General features: G+C 44.7%; 1 protein-coding gene across 1 annotated transcript in view; it reads left to right on the top strand.

Annotated features, from left to right (window-relative positions):
- LOC115196591 (growth arrest-specific protein 2) overlaps window positions 1-20529 on the top strand; it is a 74393-nt gene that overhangs the window by 25949 nt on the left and 27915 nt on the right. The window contains exons 2-3 of the mRNA XM_029757449.1: window positions 1775-1938; window positions 16297-16436. Of these exons, the coding sequence (XP_029613309.1) occupies window positions 1794-1938; window positions 16297-16436 (285 nt within the window). The 5' untranslated portion in view covers window positions 1775-1793. The remainder of the gene's footprint in view (window positions 1-1774; window positions 1939-16296; window positions 16437-20529) is intronic.

Raw genomic sequence — 20529 nt, 5'->3', positions numbered from 1 at the left:
TGAAAACTCAACATCTCATCTGATATCACGGTTCACACTCTGAAAACTCAACATCTCATCTGATATCACGGTTCACACTCTGAAAACTCAACATCTCATCTGATATCACGGTTCACACTCTGAATACTCACATCTCATCTGATATCACGGTTCACACTCTGAAAACTCACATCTCATCTGATATCACAGTTCACTCTCTGAAAACTCAACATCTCATCTGATATCACAGTCCACACTCTGAAAACTCACATCTCATCTGATATCACGGTTCACACTCTGAAAACTCACATCTCATCTTATCTCATCTCATCTGGACAGTGTGGGTTTAGAAGGACAGTGTGGGTTTAGAAGGACAGTGTGGGTTTAGAAGCACAGTGTGGGTTTAGAAGCACAGTGTGGGTTTAGAAGGACAGTGTGGGTTTAGAAGCACAGTGTGGGTTTAGAAAGACAGTGTGGGTGAACAGAGCTGGGTTTAGAAGGACAGTGTGGGTTTAGAAGGACAGTGTGGGTTTAGAAGGACAGTGTGGGTTTAGCAGGATAGTGTGGGTTTGGCAAGACAGTGTGGGTTTAGCAGGATAGTGTGGGTTTAGCAGGATAGTGTGGGTTTGGCAAGACAGTGTGGGTGAAGAGCCAGTAACTGGAGGAAATGATGATGAGAGAGGGAGGGAAAGAGGTTGAATGGAGGGATGAAATGACCAGTGGAGGAGAATGAGAGGGATAGAAGTGGAGTGGAAGGATGGATAGATAGAAGGAAAGAGTGTTTCAAGTGAAGACAGACTTAAATGGAGAGCAGGTGACTGTCAGACCCTCTCCTCTCTCAATAACAGTGTTTATTGTGACTGTCTGACCCTCTCCTCTCTCAATAACAGTGTTTATTGTGACTGTCTGACCCTCTCCTCTCTCAATAACAGTGTTTATTGTGACTGTCTGACCCTCTCCTCTCTCAAGGCCAGTGTTTATTGTGACTTTCTGACCCTCTCCTCTCTCAATAACAGTGTTTGTTGTGACTGTCTGACCCTCTCCTCTCTCAATAAGTGTTTATTGTGACTGTCTGACCCTCTCCTCTCTCAATAACAGTGTTTATTGTGACTGTCTGACCCTCTCCTCTCTCAATAACAGTGTTTATTGTGACTGTCTGACCCTCTCCTCTCTCAATAACAGTGTTTGTTGTGACTGTCTGACCCTCCCCTTTCTCAATAACAGTGTTTATTGTGACTGTCTGACCCTCTCCTCTCTCAATAACAGTGTTTATTGTGACTGTCTGACCCTCTCCTCTCTCAATAACAGTGTTTGTTGTGACTGTCTGACCCTCCCCTCTCTCAATAACAGTGTTTATTGTGACTGTCTGACCCTCTCCTCTCTCAAGGCCAGTGTTTATTGTGACTTTCTGACCCTCTCCTCTCTCAATAACAGTGTTTGTTGTGACTGTCTGACCCTCTCCTCTCTCAATAACAGTGTTTATTGTGACTGTCTGACCCTCTCCTCTCTCAATAACAGTGTTTATTGTGACTGTCTGACCCTCTCCTCTCTCAATAACAGTGTTTGTTGTGACTGACCCTCTCCTCTCTCAATAACAGTGTTTATTGTGACTGTCTGACCCTCTCCTCTCTCAATAACAGTGTTTATTGTGACTGTCTGACCCTCTCCTCTCTCAATAACAGTGTTTATTGTGACTGTCTGACCCTCTCCTCAATAACAGTGTTTATTGTGACTGTCTGACCCTCTCCTCAATAACAGTGTTTATTGTGACTGTCTGACCCTCTCCTCTCTCAAGGTGACGGGAGAGACCCACCATGTGCAGCTCTCTGAGTCCCAAGCAGCCAATTGGCCCAGGCCTGACAGATATGCAACAATACAGCCAATGGCTGGCCAGCCGCCACGAAGCCAGCCTTTTGCCAATGAAGGAAGACCTGGCCCTATGGCTAACCAGCATGCTTGGTAAGTTCTATATGATGTATAGAATATATACATTCATATATAGATTCATATATATGTGAATCCTACAGTATGTATGTGTATTGGTCTACTGCTCATGATGGAGGACATGTGGCTCAACAAAATGCTGGGTAAGGATTGTGGCTTAGATTCCCACTGGGGACACCCGTACCAACATGCTGGGTAAGGATTGGAGCTTCGATTCCCACTGGGGACACCCACACCAACATGCTGGGTAAGGATTGGGGCTTCGATTCCCACTGGGGACACCCGTACCAACATGCTGGGTAAGGATTGGAGCTTCGATTCCCACTGGGGACACCCGTACCAACATGCTGGGTAAGGATTGTGGCTTAGATTCCCACTGGGGACACCCACACCAACATGCTGGGTAAGGATTGTGGCTTAGATTCCCACTGGGGACATCCACACCAACATGCTGGGTAAGGATTGGAGCTTTGATTCCCACTGGGGACCCCACACCAACATGCTGGGTAAGGATTGGAGCTTCGATTCCCACTGGGGACACCCACACCAACATGCTGGGTAAGGATTGGAGCTTCGATTCCCACTGGGGACACCCGTACCAACATGTATGCACTCGCTGTTGTAAGTCACTTTGGATAAAAGTGTCTGCTAAATGGCATATATTGTTATTATATTATTGACTGCTCTGGAAATGGCCTTGATGTGGCTGGCTGTCATCAACAAATCAAATCAAATGTATTTATATAGCCCTTCTTACATCAGCTGATAAATCAAAGTGCTGTACAGAAACCCAGCCTAAAACCCCAAACAGCAAGCAATGCATGTGTAGAAGCACGGTGGCTAGGAAAAACTCCCTAGAAAGGCCAAAACCTAGGAAGAAACCTAGAGAGGAACCAGGCTATGAGGGTGGCCAGTCCTCTTCTGGCTGTGCCGGGTTGAGATTATAACAGAACATGGCCAAGATGTTCAAATGTTCATAAATGACCAGCATGGTCAAATAATAGTAATCACAGTGAACAGGTCAGGGTTCCATAGCCGCAGGCAGAACAGTTGAAACTGGAGCAGCAGCACGGCCAGGTGGACTGGGGACAACAAGGAGTCATCATGCCAGGTAGTCCTGAGGCATGGTCCTAGGGCTCAGGTCCTCCGAGAGAGAGAAAGAAAGAAAGAAAGAAAGAGAGAAAGAGAGAATTAGAGAGAGTATACTTAAATTCACACAGGACACCGGATAAAACAGGAGAAATACTCCAGATATAACAGACTGACCCTAGCACCCCGACACATAAACTACTGCAGCATAAATACTGGAGGCTGAGACAGGAGGGGTCAGGAGACACTGTGGCCCCATCCGATGATAACCCCGGACAGGGCCAAACAGGCAGGATATAACCCCACCCACTTTGCCAAAGCACAGCCCCCACACCACTAGAGGGATATCTTCAACCACCAACTTACCATCCTGAGACAAGGCCGAGTATAGCCCACAAAGATCTCCGCCACGGCACAGCCCAAGGGGGGGCGCCAACCCAGACAGGAAGACCACGTCAGTGACTCAACCCACTCAAGGGATGCACCCCTCCTAGGGACGGCATGGAAGAGCACCAGTAAGCCAGTGACTCAGCCCCTGTAATAGGGTTAGAGGCAGAGAATCCCAGTGGAAAGAGGGGAACCGGCCAGGCAGAGACAGCAAGGGTGGTCCGTTGCTCCAGTGCCTTTCCTTTCACCTTCACACTCCTGGGCCAGACTACACTCATCATAGGACCTACTGAAGAGATGAGTCTTCAATAAAGACTTAAAGGTTGAGACCGAGTCTGCGTCTCTCACATGGGTAGGCAGACCATTCCATAAAAATGGAGCTCTATAGGAGAAAGCCCTGCCTCCAGCTGTTTGCTTAGAAATTATAGGGACAATTAGGAGGCCTGCGTCTTGTGACCGTGTAGGTATGTACGGCAGGACCAAATCGGAAAGATAGGTAGGAGCAAGCCCATGTAATCTTTTTTAGGTTATCAGTAAAACCTTGAAATCAGCCCTTGCATTAACAGGAAGCCAGTGTAGGGAGGCTAGCACTGGAGTAATATGATACAAATTTGGGGTTCTAGTCAGGATTCTAGCAGCCGTATTTAGCACTAACTGAAGTTTATTTAGTGCTTTATCCGGGTAGCCGGAAAGTAGAGCATTGCAGTAGTCTAACCTAGAAGTAACAAAAGCATCGATAAATATTTCTGCATCATTTTTGGACAGAAAGTTTCTGATTTTTTAAATGTTACGTAGATGGGAAAGAGCTGTCCTTGAAACAGTCTTGATATGTTCGTCAAAAGAGAGATCAGGGTCCAGAGTAACGCCGCGGTCCTTCATGGTTTTATTTGAGACGACTATACAACCATCAAGATTAATTGTCAGATTCAACAGCAGATCTCTTTGTCTCTTGGGACCTAGAACTATCATCTCTGTTTTGTCCGAGTTTAAAAGTAGAAAGTTAACAGCATTCCACTTCCTTATGTCTGAAACACAGGCTTCTAGCGAGGGCAATTTTGGGGCTTCACCATGTTTCATTGAAATGTACAGTTGTGTGTCATCCGCATAGCAGTGAAAGTTAACATTATGTTACTGAATAACATCACCAAGAGGTAAAATATATAGTGAAAACAATAGTGGTCCTAAAACGGAACCTTGAGGAACACCGAAATTTACAGTTGCTTTGTCAGAGGACAAACCATTCACAGAGACAAACTGATATCTTTCCGACAGATAAGATCTAAACCAGGCCAGAACTTGTCCGTGTAGACCAATTTGGGTTTCCAATCTCTCCAAAAGAATGTGGTGATCGATGGTATCAAAAGCAGCACTAAGGTCTAGGAGCACGAGGACAGATGCAGATCCTCGGTCTGATGCCATTAAAAGGTCATTTACCACCTTCACAAGTGCAGTCTCAGTGCTATGATGGGATCTAGAACCAGACTGAAGCATTTCGTATACATTGTTTGTCTTCAGGAAGGCAGTGAGTTGCTGAGCAACAGATTTTTCTAAAAATGTTGAGAGGAATGGAAGATTCGATATAGGCCGATATTTTTTTATATTTTCTGGGTCAAGGTTTGGCTTTTTCAAGAGAGGCTTTATTACTACCACTTTTAGTGAGTTTGGTACACATCCGGTGGATAGAGAGCTGTTTATTATGTTCAACATAGGAGGGCCAAGCACAGGAAGCAGCTCTTTCAGTAGTTTAGTTGGAATAGGGTCCAGTATGCAGCTTGAAGGTTTAAAAGCCATGATTATTTTCATCATTGTGTCAAGAGATATAGTACTAAAACACTTGAGTGTCTTCCTTGATCCTAGGTCCTGGCAGAGTTTTGCAGACTCAGGACAACTGAGCTTTGGAGGAATACGCAGATTTAAAGAGGAGTCTGTAATTTGCTTTCTAATGATCATGACCTTTTCCTCAAAGAAGTTCATGAATTTATTACTGCTGAAGTGAAAGCCATCCTCTCTTGGGAAATGCTGCTTTTTAGTTAACTTTGCGACAGTATCAAAAATAAATTTCGGATTGTTCTTATTTTCCTCAATTAAGTTGGAAAAATAGGATGATCGAGCAGCAGTGAGGGCTCTTCGATACTGCTTACACGGTACTGTCTTTCCAAGCTAGTCGGAAGACTTCCAGTTTGGTGTGGCGTCGTTTCCGTTCCAATTTTCTGGAAGTTTCCTTCAGAGCTCGGGTATTTTCTGTATACCAGGGAGCTAGTTTCTTATGACAAATGTTTTTAGTTTTTAGGGGTGCGACTGCATCTAGGGTATTGCGCAAGGTTAAATTGAGTTCCTCGGTTAGGTGGTTAACTGATTTTTGTCCTCTGATGTCCTTGGGTAGGTAGAGGGAGTCTGGAAGGGCATCAAGGAATCTTTGCGTTGTCTGAGAATTTATAGCACGACTTTTGATGCTCCTTGGTTGGGGTCTGAGCAGATTATTTGTTGCAATTGCAAACGTAATAAAATGGTGGTCCGATAGTCCAGGATTATGAGGAAAAACATTAAGATCCACGATTATGAGGAAAAACATTAATATCCACAACATTTTTTCCATGGGACAAAACTAGGTCTAGAGTATAACTGTGGCAGTGAGTAGGTCCGGAGACATGTTGGACAAAACCCAGTGAGTCGATGATGGCTCAGAAAGCCTTTTGGAGTGGGTCTGTGGACTTTTCCATGTGAATATTAAAGTCACCAAAAATTAGAATATTATTTGCTATGACTACAAGGTCTGATAGGAATTCAGGGAACTCAGTGAGGAACGCTGTATATGGCCCAGGAGGCCTGTAAACAGTAGCTATAAAAAGTGATTGAGTAGGCTGCATAGATTTCATGACTAGAAGCTCAAAAGACGAAAACGTTGGGGGGTTTTTTGTAAATTGAAATTTGCTATCGTAAATGTTAGCAACACCTCCACCTTTGCGGGATGCGCGGGGGATATGGTCACTAGTGTAACCAGGAGGTGAGGCCTCATTTAACACAGTAAATTCATCAGGGTTAAGCCATGTTTCAGTCAGGCCAATCACATCAAGATTATGATCAGTGATAAGTTCATTGACTATAACTGCCTTTGAAGTGAGGGATCTAACATTAAGTAGCCCTATTTTGAGATGTGAGGTATCACGATCTCTTTCAATAATGGCAGGGATGGAGGAGGTCTTTATTCTAGTGAGATTGCTAAAGCGAACACCGCCATGTTTAGTTTTGCCCAACCTAGGTTCGAGGCACAGACACGGTCTCAACGGGGATAGCTGAGCTGACTACACTGACTGTGCTAGTGGCAGACTCCACTAAGCTGGCAGGCTGCTGCCTGGCCTGCACCCTATTTCATTGTGGAGCTAGAGGAGTTAGAGCCCTGTCTATGTTCGTAGATAAGATGAGAGCACCCCTCCAGCTAGGATGGAGTCTGTCACTCCTCAACAGGCCAGGCTTGGTCCTGTTTGTGGGTGAGTCCCAGAAAGAGGCCCAATTATCAAAATTCTATCTTTTGGGAGGGGCAGAAAACAGTTTTCAACCAGCGATTAAGTTGTGAGACTCTGCTGTAGAGCTCATCACTCCCCCAAACTGGGAGGGGGCCAGAGACAATTACTCGATGCCGACACATCTTTCTAGCTGATCTCTTTACATCTCTCAGTATAGCACATGTATAAGAATAATTGTCCTGAGTCTGGTTCCTCTAAAGGTTTAATTCTTCCAGGGAGTTTTTCCTTGCCACTGTGCTTCCGCTTGCTCTTTCGAGTCCAGGCTGGGTTACTGAGGCATGGCCTCTTTGGGATCCAGGCTGGGTTACTGGGGTATGGCCTCTTTGGGATCCAGGCTGGGTTACTGAGGTATGGCCTCTTTGGGATCCAGGCTGGGTTACTGAGGAATGTTCTCTTTGGGATCCAGGCTGGGTTACTGAGGCATGGTCTCTTTGGGATCCAGGCTGGGCTACTGAAGAATGTTCTCTTTGGGATCCAGGCTGGGTTACTGAGACATGGCCTCTTTGGGATCCAGGCTGGGTTACTGAAGTATGTTGTCTTTGGGATCCAGGCTGGGTTACTGAGGAATGTTCTCTTTGGGATCCAGGCTGGGTTACTGAGACATGGTCTCTTTGGGATCCAGGCTGGGTTACTGAGGCATGGCCTCTTTGGGATCCAGGCTGGGTTACTGAAGTATGTTGTCTTTGGGATCCAGGCTGGGTTACTGAGGCATGGTCTCTTTGGGATCCAGGCTGGGTTACTGAGGCATGGTCTCTTTGGGATCCAGGCTGGGTTACTGAGGCATGGTCTCTTTGGGATCCAGGCTGGGTTACTGAGGTATGGTCTCTTTGGGATCCAGGCTGGGTTACTGAGGAATGTTCTCTTTGGGATCCAGGCTGGGTTACTGAGACATGGTCTCTTTGGGATCCAGGCTGGGTTACTGAGGAATGTTCTCTTTGGGATCCAGGCTGGGTTACTGAGGAATGTTCTCTTTGGGATCCAGGCTGGGTTACTGAGGCATGGTCTCTTTGGGATCCAGGCTGGGTTACTGAGGCATGGTCTCTTTGGGGTCCAGGCTGGGTTATTGAGGAATGTTCTCTTTGGGATCCAGGCTGGGTTACTGAGGCATGGCCTCTTTGGAATCCAGGCTGGGTTACTGAGGCATGGTCTCTTTGGGATCCAGGCTGGGTTACTGAGGAATGTTCTCTTTGGGATCCAGGCTGGGTTACTGAGGTATGGTCTCTTTGGGATCCAGGCTGGGTTACTGAGGCATATTCTCTTTGGGATCCAGGCTGGGTTACTGAGGAATGTTCTCTTTGGGATCCAGGCTGGGTTACTGAGACATGGCCTCTTTGGGATCCAGGCTGGGTTACTGAGGCATGGCCTCTTTGGGATCCAGGCTGGATTACTGAGGAATGTTCTCTTTGGGATTCAGGCTGGGTTACTGAGGAATGTTCTCTTTGGGATCCAGGCTGGGTTACTGAGGAATGTTCTCTTTGGGATCCAGGCTGGGTTACTGAGGCATGGCCTCTTTGGGATCCAGGCTGGGTTACTGAGGCATGTTCTCTTTGGGATCCAGGCTGGGTTACTGAGGAATGTTCTCTTTGGGATCCAGGCTGGGTTACTGAGGAATGTTCTCTTTGGGATCCAGGCTGGGTTACTAAGGCATGGCCTCTTTGGGATCCAGGCTGGGTTACTGAGACATGTTCTCTTTGGGATCCAGGCTGGGCTACTGAGGAATGTTCTCTTTGGGATCCAGGCTGGGTTACTAAGGCATGGCCTCTTTGGGATCCAGGCTGGGTTACTGAGACATGTTCTCTTTGGGATCCAGGCTGGGCTACTGAGGAATGTTCTCTTTGGGATCCAGGCTGGGCTACTGAGGAATGTTCTCTTTGGGATCCAGGCTGGGCTACTGAAGCATGATATCTAATAAGCGTGTGTGTTGTGTTGAGTAAAGGTAAACATGTTTGTAAAAATACAACAGCCAAACCAGTCTCTGCATGCTGTTTCAGTCATGGGGTTGTAACTTTGACTGATCATAGTTTAGGAAGCAATTTGATGTTGCTGTGTCTGATTTGCAAAGCTGTCCAAAGCATATCCTGTTCAACAAACAGTCATCTAACTGTGTTACACCACGTTGTGTACACCTTAAACACAGGTGATGGCCTGTTGTTTGCTGTTAGTCAGTTAGTGAGTGAGTGAGTGAGTGAGTTATTGTGCAGATACTTTTGTAGCCTAATCAGCTTCAGCCATTGTTCACTATTTCCTTTAATTTGAATGGATTCTCAATGGATTTGCATTATCCTGTTGATCTGAAGGTCATTAGACAATCAATCGTTAATGAGTCTGGAATGGAGATTGTGTCCAGGGGCTGACTGGGACCAGAAATCGGCCCTGGCATTTCTAACACATCAGCCCATTTTTTTTTATTCCCTTGAGGTCCTCATTATTAGCCAGATAATAATAATTAGACAGGCCCACTGGGCTTAAAATGGACCAGCCCATATGGCATTTCGGCCAGTACGCCCCTGAGTGTGTCACACACACATTGTAACCTTCTCCTAATTGAATAATGACTATTATTAGCATCTTTAATTGCCTACTGTACAATGTACGATAGAAAGAAGTTCAGCTGTAGACTACTGTATCATCCATCAGTAGCCTCTTGATTTTTCAACACTTCCTATTCCAGGAAGTGCTTCAAATCAGCATATAACGTTTGATCCTATCTGACCCTATATTGACACTGTCTTCCTATCTGTGTCAGTCCCTATCTGTTAGCATTAGGAAGTGTGTGTGCGTGTTGCTTTTTCAGTCGTCCCTATCTGTTAGCATTGGGTAGCCAGCTGAGCTGAGATATGAGGTATGGCCTCTGATGTGGTCTGGTTAGCCCCGGGGGGGAGGGTGAGAGGAGAGGAGACTACAGGAAACAGATACATCACAAGGTTTATCTGGCCTCGCGCTCCTTACCAGTTTGCAAATAATCAGCTACTGATGATGATATCTTCCTTGATGATCTTCCGGAATGTTCATCTCTGGTCTAGATTTGACAATTACATGAAAAATATTGTCCCCCCCCCCCCCCCACAATAGTATGACATTGGTTAAAGCATCATATCTATAGTCAATGTCAATGAAAATTCACAAATCAACCTGGTTGGAGATACACAATACACTCCCTGCCTAACGTCATGAGCCGTGCGGCCTTTACCGAAGAAAAACGTACCGGATTTTTAACAGGGTCGTTAGCAATTTAGGAGAGGGTGAAGAGTTTTATGTTCCTCGGCGTACACATCACAGACAAACTGAAATGGTCCACCCACACAGACAGCATGGTGAAGAAGGCGCAGCAGTGCCTCTTCAACCTCAGGAGGCTGAAGAAATTTGGCTTGTCACCAAAAACACTCACAAACTTTTACAGATGCACAATCGAGAGCATCCTGTCGGGCTGTATCACAGCCTGGTACTGCAACTGCTCCGCCCATAACCGGAAGGCTCTCCAGAGGGTAGTGAGGTCTGCACAACGCATCAGTTTGTAGGTGCAGCAGTTTTTATTTCATTTAAAAATTATCACTCTCAGGTGATAATTTCTGTCCATTATTAAGAACCAATGATGTGCTACCTTTTTGTAGCATTTCTGACCATGCTAACAACATCTTTTCAGCCGAATCTCAGCTGTTCTAAAACGCTGAGATATAAAGGTCTCTTACCGTATACATTGATTCAGTACGCTCCTTCCTCTTTCAATTACATTTTCTTCTTGCCATTATAATCCAAATTTGATTAACACAGTGTCCAGGTGCTTTCAATGTATTCCCGAAAACCTGAAGTCGCCATCCAGGTAAAAAGTTGTCAGGAAGTGCAGGTGTACCCAGGTTAACATCAACATCTTTGCTTGCTTGTGCGATCTTTTCACAGTCAAAAGAAAACGGCAATGCTTACAAACTTGGTTAGCTATGGGACTGTTTTCAACACATCAACTGTTTTAGACAATTACATTTTAACAAGCAAGATAAAAAAAACATTCTATTAGTAGAGTGAATGAAGAACAACAAAAGCTTACTGTCATCACCAGACTGTCCATTTAAACAGACTGTCAAGATAATGAGTTCATGATCCTCAACACGGGGACCCCTCAGGGGTGCGTGTTTAGTCCCCTCCTGTACTCCATGTTCACCCACGACTGTGTGGCCAAGCAGAACTCTGACGACACAACGGTGGTAGGCCTGATCACCGACAACGATGAGACTAAAGGGAGGAGGTCAGAGACCTGGCAGTGTGGTGCCAGAACAACAGCCTCTCCCTCGACGTGAGCAAGGCAAAAGTGATGATTGTGAAGTACAGGAAAAGGAGGGCCGAATAGGCACCCATTAACATCGACAGGGCTGTAGTGGAGCGGGTCAAGAGTGTCAAGTTCCTTGGTGTCCACATCACCAACGAACTATCATGGTCCAAACACAACAACAAAGTCGTGTAGAGGGCACGACAATGCCTTTTGCCCCTCAGGAGACTGAAAAGATTTGGCATAGGTCCCTAGATCCTCAAACATTTCTAAAAACCTGTTTTCGTTTTCTCATTATGGGGTATTGTGATGTCATTATGGGATATTGTGATGTCATTATGGGGTATTGTGATGTCATTATGGAGTATTGTGATGTCATTATGGAGTATTGTGTGTAGATTGATGAGGATTTGTATTTATTTAATCCATTTTAGAATAAGGCTTTAACGTAACAAAATGTGGAAAAAGACATAAATACCTTATTTTCGTAAGTATTCAGACCCTTTGCAATGAGCCTCGAAATTGAGCTCAGGTGCATCCAGTTTCCATTGATCATCCTTGAGATGTTTCTACAACTTCATCGGAGTCCACCTGTGGAAAAATTATTTAAATATTCTTATTTACAATGACTGCATACCCTGGCCAAACCCGGACGACGCCCTATGGGACTCCCTATCACGGATTCGAACCAGGGACTGTAGTGAAGCCTCTTGCACTGAGATGCAGTGCCTTAGACCGCACTTTAGTTTTCTTTCGAAAACCCCAAAGACACTTGTAAGTGCACTAGTCCAATGTCACTATGATTATACCTGCACATCATGGTTCATCAGCAACCCTAAACATCGAAACAATGAGCTACAGACTCGAGTTGAATATTTTCCTGGTATTTTACAAACGTTCCATCCCGCGAATAATCACTTTCCAGCCCAAACCAGAAGTATTGTTCTAAAGCATATTAATATGTCTGGATTTGATTAGAGCTTTTATCTCTATTGAAATTCAAGTCTGATACAGTACAAATCAAAAAAAATTTGTGGATCACTTCCTCTAAGAGTATGAATTCGGCTGTTTTGAGAAGGTTTGAATACTACAGATTGATTGAAATACAATAGAGCAACTTAGGTCAACGTAAGCTAAAGTTGTGTGCTGAAAAACCTTGGTAGAGCATGGGTGGTAGGCATTGTGGTGCTCATGTGAATTTCCTTTCTTTTTCGGCTTCAGACCAATGCCTACAGACCAATGCCTACTTCTCACTTTAAAAAAAAATGTTTTTTGTTCTTAATCCTGTACATATGTTTGAAAAGGCCTCAATAAACAAGACATATAATATATGTACTTTGGCTAGAGTGGTTAGAACGTTGGGCCAGTAAACCGAAAGGTTGCTGGATTGAATCCCAGAACTGACAAGGTAAAAATCTGTCGTTCTGCCCCCTGAACAAGGCAGTTAACCCACTGTTCCCCGGTAGGCCGTCATTGTAAATAAGAATTTGTTCTTATCTGACTCGCCTTGTTAAATAAAGGTTAAATTAAAAATGTAAATCTCAGATTTGCTTTGAAAGCAGCAGTTCTCTGATGAGGGCCCAGGGGATGGTAACACTTTAGATTAAGTATGCTTTATAAGCCAGGTCATTAGTAAATAATTAACTAAATATTAACAAATTATTTATAATTATTTATAAATGTTTGTAAAACTAGTACATTATTAGTAAATATATTGATTTGTGAATTTTTAACTAATATAGTTGCTAATAATGTACTAATCTTTTACAACATTTATAAATCATTTGTTAATAGTTTATTTATTTACTAATGATGTACGGTTTATAAATGATAGTTAATAGAAAGTGTTACTGCATGAGAATAAGGCAGGAATAAAGGGTATTTCCCAAGTTCTCTCTCTCTCATTCTCTCTCTCTGTCTCTCTCTGTCTCTCCCTGTCTCTCCCTGTCTCTCCCTGTCTCTCTCTGTCTCTCTCTGTCTCTCTCTGTCTCTCCCTGTCTCTCTCTGTCTCTCCCTGTCTCTCTCTGTCTCTCTCTGTCTCTCCCTGTCTCTCCCTCCATCCTCTTGGATCAATTACAACATTTGGAACTCATTAAAACCCCTGAACCCACCCCCCCTCCTTCTCCTCTAGCCCCCTCCTCCCTCTACCAAACCCTAACCCCTCCTTCTCCTCCAGCCCCCTCCTCTCTCTACCAAACCCTAACCCCCCCCCTCCTTCTCCTCTAGCCCCCCCTCCCTCTACCAAACCCTAACCCCTCCTTCTCCTCCAGCCCCCTCCTCTCTCTACCAAACCCTAACCCCCCCTTCTCCAGCCCCCTCCTCTCTCTACCAAACCCTAACCCCCCCTTCTCCTCTAGCCCCCTCCTCTCTCTACCAAACCCTAACCCCCCCTCCTTCTCCTCTAGCCCCCTCCTCCCTCTACCAAACCCTAACCCCTCCTTCTCCTCCAGCCCCCTCCTCTCTCTACCAAACCCTAACCCCCCCCCCTCCTTCTCCTCTAGCCCCCCCTCCCTCTACCAAACCCTAACCCCTCCTTCTCCTCCAGCCCCCTCCTCTCTCTACCAAACCCTAACCCCCCCTTCTCCAGCCCCCTCCTCTCTCTACCAAACCCTAACCCCCCCTTCTCCTCTAGCCCCCTCCTCCCTCTACCAAACCCTAACCCCCCTCCTTCCTCTCCAGCCCCCTCCTCTCCTCTACCAAACCCTAACCCCTCCTTCTCCTCCAGCCCCCTCCTCCCTCTACCAAACCCTAACCCCTCCTTCTCCTCTAGCCCCCTCCTCCCTCTACCAAACCCTAACCCCCCCTCCTTCACCTCCAGCCCCCTCCTCCCTCTACCAAACCCTAACCCCTCCTTCTCCCCCAGCCCCCTCCTCCCTCTACCAAACCCTAACCCCCCTCCTTCTCCTCCAGCCCCCTCCTCTCTCTACCAAACCCTAACCCCCCCTTCTCCAGCCCTCTCCTCTCTCTACCAAACCCTAACCCCCCCTTCTCCTCCAGCCCCCTCCTCTCTCTACCAAACCCTAACCCCCCCTCCTTCTCCTCCAGCCCCCTCCTCTCTCTACCAAACCCTAACCCCCCCTCCTTCTCCTCTAGCCCCCCCTCCCTCTACCAAACCCTAACCCCTCCTTCTCCTCCAGCCCCCTCCTCTCTCTACCAAACCCTAACCCCCCTCCTTCTCCTCTAGCCCCCCCTCCCTCTACCAAACCCTAACCCACCCCCTCCTCCTCCAGCCCCCTCCTCTCTCTACCAAACCCTAACCCCCCCTTCTCCAGCCCTCTCCTCTCTCTACCAAACCCTAACCCTCCTTCTTCTCCAGCCCCCTCCTCTCTCTACCAAACCCTAACCCTCCTTCTCCTCCAGCCCCCTCCTCTCTCTACCAAACCCTAACCCCCCCTTCTCCAGCCCTCTCCTCTCTCTACCAAACCCTAACCCTCCTTCTTCTCCAGCCCCCTCCTCTCTCTACCAAAAGAAAAATAGATGAAGACAGAAATCCCCCTGGTTTCTTTTCCACAGTGAGACGCCCCCCCCCCCCCCCCCCCCCTGCCACCTCCTATTGCAGTCAGAATGATCTAACTGAGAAGGAATGGTTGTCTGGATGCCAGTCAACTAGGAATAACACATGTTGATCTGTGTGTGTGTGTGTGTGAGTGAGTGTGAGTGAGTGTGAGTGTGTGAGTGTGTGAGTGTGTGTGAGTGTGTGATCTCTGGAGAGTGTATCATTACTGTGCAGAATCAGATGGCTCCTGGCCTGTATTAGTCTGACTGTGTCATGTTATGCAGCATGCGAGGTCTAAGAGCTGTTCACATGGCCTCACTATCAGTCAGACTGTGTCTTTGTTGCTCTCTCTTATGACATACAGTGTTTTCAGTCACACATGCTTTAGGAACTGTAGGCTACTGTCCAAAAAAAGAAGATGTATGAAATGAAATGTATGCATTCACTACTGTAAGTCGCTCTGGATAAGAGCGTCTGGTAAATGACTAAAATGTAAATGTAAATCTTACATTTCTTCACCATTATCTTATAGGCAGAACCTTTACCAACACGGCACACTTGGACTCTTAATTATCTTCGGCTTAAAGATCCAGTCTCGACGTCAACAGTGAAGAGGCGACTCCGGGAGGCTGGCCTTCTAGGCAGAGTTCTTCTGTCCTGCGTCTGTGTTCTTTTGCCCATCTTAATCTTTTTATTTGTATTGGCCAGTCTGAGATATGGCTTTTTCTTTGTAACTCTGCCTAGAAGGCCAGCATCTCGGAGTCGCCTCTTCACTGTTGACGTTGAGACTAGTGTTTTGCGGGTACTTTTTAATGAAGTTGCCAGTTGAGGACTTGTGAGGTGTCTGTTTCTCAAACTAGACACTCTAATGTACTTGTCCTCTTGCTCAGTTGTGCACCGGGGCCTCCCACTCCTCTTTCTATTCTGGTTAGAGCCAGTTTGCGCTGTTCTGTGAAGAGAGTAGTACACAACGTTGTACGAGATCTCGCATGGAATAGCCTCCATTTCTCAGAACAAGAATAGACTGACGAGTTTCAGAAGAAAGGTCTTTGTTTCTGGCCATTTTGAGCCTGTAATCGAACCCACAAATGCTGATGCTCCAGATACTCAACTAGTCTAAAGAAGGACAGTTTTATTGCTTCTTTAAGCAGAACAACAGTTTTCAGCTGTGCTAACATAATTGCAAAAGGGTTTTCTAATGATCAATTAGCCTTTTAAAATGATAAACTTGGATTAGCTAACACAACGTGCCATTGGAACACAGGAGTGATGGTTGCTGATAATGGTCCTCTGTACGCCTATGTAGATATTCCATTTTAAAAAATCACCCGTTTCCAGCTACAATAGTCATTTACAACATTAACAATGTCTACACTGTATTTCTGATCAATTTGATGTTATTTTAATGGACAACAAAATGTGCTTTTCTTTCAAAAGCAAGGACATTTTTAAGTAACCCCAAACTTTTGAATGGTAATATATATATATATATATATATATATATAGATAGATAGATAGATAGATAGATAGATAATATGCTCGTAATCAAAAAGCATCTCAGAGTATTAACATATATTTAATGGCTCTCCTTCCCTCCACATCCCTCTCCACCTCAGGTCTGGAGATTACAGCAGAGAGCTTCATGGAGCGTTTGGACAATGGCTTCCTGCTGTGCCAGCTGGCTGAGACGCTACAGGAGAAGTTCAGGCAGAACCAGACTCAGAACCATGGAGAACTGCCTCTTGGCAATGGAAAGGTACTGAGAAACCTATGCCCTTTTCACACTATCATGCTGACCTCGAATAGTAAATCAGAACCAATGGCGAGGTGGCTGGTCATTTGCCTGGTCCAGGAAACGGCAAAGCTTTGGGAAACCTATCTAGTCTGATCTAGGGCCTGTGTGTCAAAAAGTGTCTTAAAGTTAAAGTGCTGACATAGGATTATCAGTTTTACCTTTTAAATCATAATGAATAGCATTATATGGCCAGAGGGGGGGGAAATCTGATCCTAGATCAGCACTTAATCCTCTGAGATGCTTTTTGATTACGAGCCCTGATCTGTTTGTGCCTTATAGCCAAGTCCTGTGGTTTGTTTGTTTGGTTGCTTGGTTTGTTTGATATGCCAATGACCATGAAAGTGGCAAGACGGCACTAACAGATCTGGGACCAGGCTAAGAATCATAGTGGTGAAAACCAGACCGATTTAGTTGAGGCTAGGTTGTCCCATGCAGTGCTAATCTTTATAAAAAATAGTATAGATTGCCAGCCAATACCTTTGTTGTTGTTTTTTGTTGTCCTCGAATTGAATGTTACAATACTACTGCAATAACTCATGGACTAACCGCCACCTTGGAATATAATTCTTCAAAATAAAATACTTCTGACTCAGAGTATTAAGAATGCCAAAAGAATGCAACCTAGACCATGTCATTTCATTGTGGAATAACCTCAGAGATCTTCAGATTAAAAATCTGGATATTGTTTTGGACGTGAAGCTTCTAGAATACCCCAGGATAGTGTTGATATTTAGCCTAGCTATGATTACACAGGATAGTGTTCATATTTAGCCTAGCTATGATAACACAGGATAGTGTTGATATTTAGCCTAGCTATGATTACACAGGATAGTGTTCATATTTAGCCTATCTATGATAACACAGGATAGTGTTGATATTTAGCTTAGCTATGATTACACAGGATAGTGTTCATATTTAGCCTAGCTATGATAACACAGGATAGTGTTGATATTTAGCCTAGCTATGATTACACAGGATAGTGTTCATATTTAGCCTAGCTATGATAACACAGGATAGTGTTCATATTTAGCCTATCTATGATAACACAGGATAGTGTTGATATTTAGCTTAGCTATGATAACACAGGATAGTGTTGATATTTAGCCTAGCTATGATAACACAGGATAGTGTTCATATTTAGCCTATCTATCTGAAACCTAGACATAATATTAGTATGTGGTTAGAGAGGTTATTTTACAATTTTTTTAATACTTTTTTGTTAAACATGTAAAACAGTATCAGTATCCAACCCACTTCATTGATAGCTGAACTGCAATCAATTCTTATTCCAGCTGAACTGCAATCAGTTCTTATTCCAGTTGAACTGCAATCAGTTCTTATTCCAGCTGAACTGCAATCAGTTCTTATTCCAGCTGAACTGCAATCAGTTCTTATTCCAGCTGAACTGCAATCAGTTCTTATTCCAGCTGAACTGAAATCAGTTCTTATTCCAGCTGAACTGAAATCAGTTCTTATGCCAGCTGAACTGAAATCAGTTCTTATTCCAGCTGAACTGCAATCAGTTCTTATTCCAGATGAACTGCAATCAGTTCTTATTCCAGCTGAACTGCAATCAGTTCTTATTCCAGCTGAACTGCAATCAGTTCTTATGCCAGCTGAACTGCAATCAGTTCTTATGCCAGCTGAACTGCAATCAGTTCTTATTCCAGCTGAACTGCAATCAGTTCTTATTCCAGCTGAACTGCAATCAGTTCTTATGCCAGCTGAACTGCAATCTGTTCTTATGCCAGCTGAACTGCAATCTGTTCTTATGTCAGCTGAACTGCAATCAGTTCTTATGCCAGCTGAACTGAAATCAGTTCTTATTCCAGCTGAACTGAAATCAGTTCTTATTCCAGCTGAACTGAAATCAGTTCTTATTCCAGCTGAACTGAAATCAGTTCTTATGCCAGATTAACTGCAATCAGTTCTTATGCCAGCTGAACTGCAATCAGTTCTTGTTCCAGATGAACTGCAATCAGTTCTTATTCCAGATGAACTGCAATCAGTTCTTATTCCAGATGAACTGCAATCAGTTCTTATTCCAGCTGAACTGCAATCAGTTCTTATTCCAGCTGAACTGCAATCAGTTCTTATGCCAACTGAACTGCAATCAGTTCTTATTCCAGATTAACTGCAATATGTTCTTATTCCAGCTGAACTGAAATCAGTTCTTATGCCAGCTGAACTGAAATCAGTTCTTATGCCAGCTGAACTGCAATCTGTTCTTATTCCAGATTAACTGCAATCTGTTCTTATGTCAGCTGAACTGAAATCAGTTCTTATGCCAGATGAAAGCCAATAACCTTCACATAAGAGACTAGTAGTCCTGCAGCAACTGATATTTCATGACCCGATAGGCCAGTTTTATGGTTAGTGAGTCTTTGCAAAATGTCTCTTTTAAAGGTATTTAAGTAAGTCTGTTTCTGCAAGGTCTGTGGTATGTCATACCATGGCTGTATATAGCTATTGGTACAAGCTGTCCCCATTCTGGGGCCCCATATTTGAGTAGAGGCCACATGCTGGAAGTTAGAGTGAGAATAACTGTATGGGAAGGTAGTGTATAGCTTGTTAAACTGTATAGGAAGGTACTGTATAGCTTGTTAAACTGTATGGGAAGGTAGTGTATAGCTTGTTAAACTGTATAGGAAGGTAGTGTATAGCTTGTAAACTCTGACCATGCTGTTTCATACGACTAGTCTAATGACAGAAACGGGTTAACTTTGTTAGAATCCTTGATGGGAAATACACCAAGCATTAAGTTTACGTTGTACATTTTTAATAGTGCTCAAATAGTATTTGAAATAATTTGGAGTCATTTAGCTGGGCTTGATTGAGCTTGCCTGGTGTAATGGAACCAATAGAATCTAGAAATAGAATACAGGTTTTGAATCAATAGAATCTAGAAATAGAATACAGGTTTTGAATCAATAGAATCTGGAAATAGAATACTGGTTGGAACCAATAGAATCTAGAAATAGAATACAGGTTGGAACCAATAGAATCTGGAAATAGAATACAGGTTGGAACCAATATAATCTAGAAATAGAATACAGGTTGGAACCAATAGAATCTAGAAATAGAATACAGGTTGCAAAAGTGCAAACCCCGCCCATCTGGCGCTCCAGGCAGACTAAAGCAAACGCTTTAAAGTATTTGAATGATTTCAAATAGTATTTGAACAGAGGTCTGAGCCATTACAGGGCAGCTGGTTGTGGGTCTCCTGATGCTGGTGGTAGTCTGTTACAGAGCTACTGGTTGTGGGTCTCCTGATGCTGGTGGTAGTCTGTTACAGAGCTACTGGTGGTGGGTCTCCTGATGCTGGTGGTAGTCTGTTACAGAGCTGCTGGTGGTGGGTCTCCTGATGCTGGTGGTAGTCTGTTACAGAGCTGCTGGTGGTGGGTCTCCTGATGCTGGTGGTAGTCTGTTACAGGGCAGCTGGTTGTGGGTCTCCTGATGCTGGTGGTAGTCTGTTACAGAGCTACTGGTGGTGGGTCTCCTGATGCTGGTGGTAGTCTGTTACAGAGCTACTGGTGGTGGGTCTCCTGATGCTGGTGGTAGTCTGTTACAGAGCTGCTGGTGGTGGGTCTCCTGATGCTGGTGGTAGTCTGTTACAGAGCTGCTGGTGGTGGGTCTCCTGATGCTGGTGGTAGTCTGTTACAGAGCTACTGGTGGTGGGTCTCCTGATGCTGGTGTGAGTAGATCAGCTAGCAGCACAGATGTGTGGAAATACTTGAGGTCAATGGCCATAGGGAGGCCCCTTATGAATATAGAGCAGTCTATTGATCTAGGAGAGCGAGAGAAAGGGAGGGAGGGAGGGAGGGAGGGAGGGAGAGAGAGAGAGAGAGACAGGAACTCTGGTGAAAATGGTTTGGGATTATTTGGGCTTGTCTGACCTAGAAATTCTGTTCACTCCCCCTAAAAGAAAATAGGGGGGAAAATATTTGTATCTCTGAGGTCAATAGATCATGTTTGGATAGAGACTGGACTTGAAAGGTAGTCAGTCAGCCGGCCAGTCAGTCAGCCGGCCAGTCAGCCGGTCAGTCATCCAGTC

This window comes from Salmo trutta, chromosome 7 (genome assembly GCF_901001165.1).
Source record: "Salmo trutta chromosome 7, fSalTru1.1, whole genome shotgun sequence".
NCBI classification, from domain to species: Eukaryota; Metazoa; Chordata; class Actinopteri; order Salmoniformes; family Salmonidae; genus Salmo; species Salmo trutta.
This window is presented reverse-complemented; position numbering and strand designations above follow the sequence as displayed.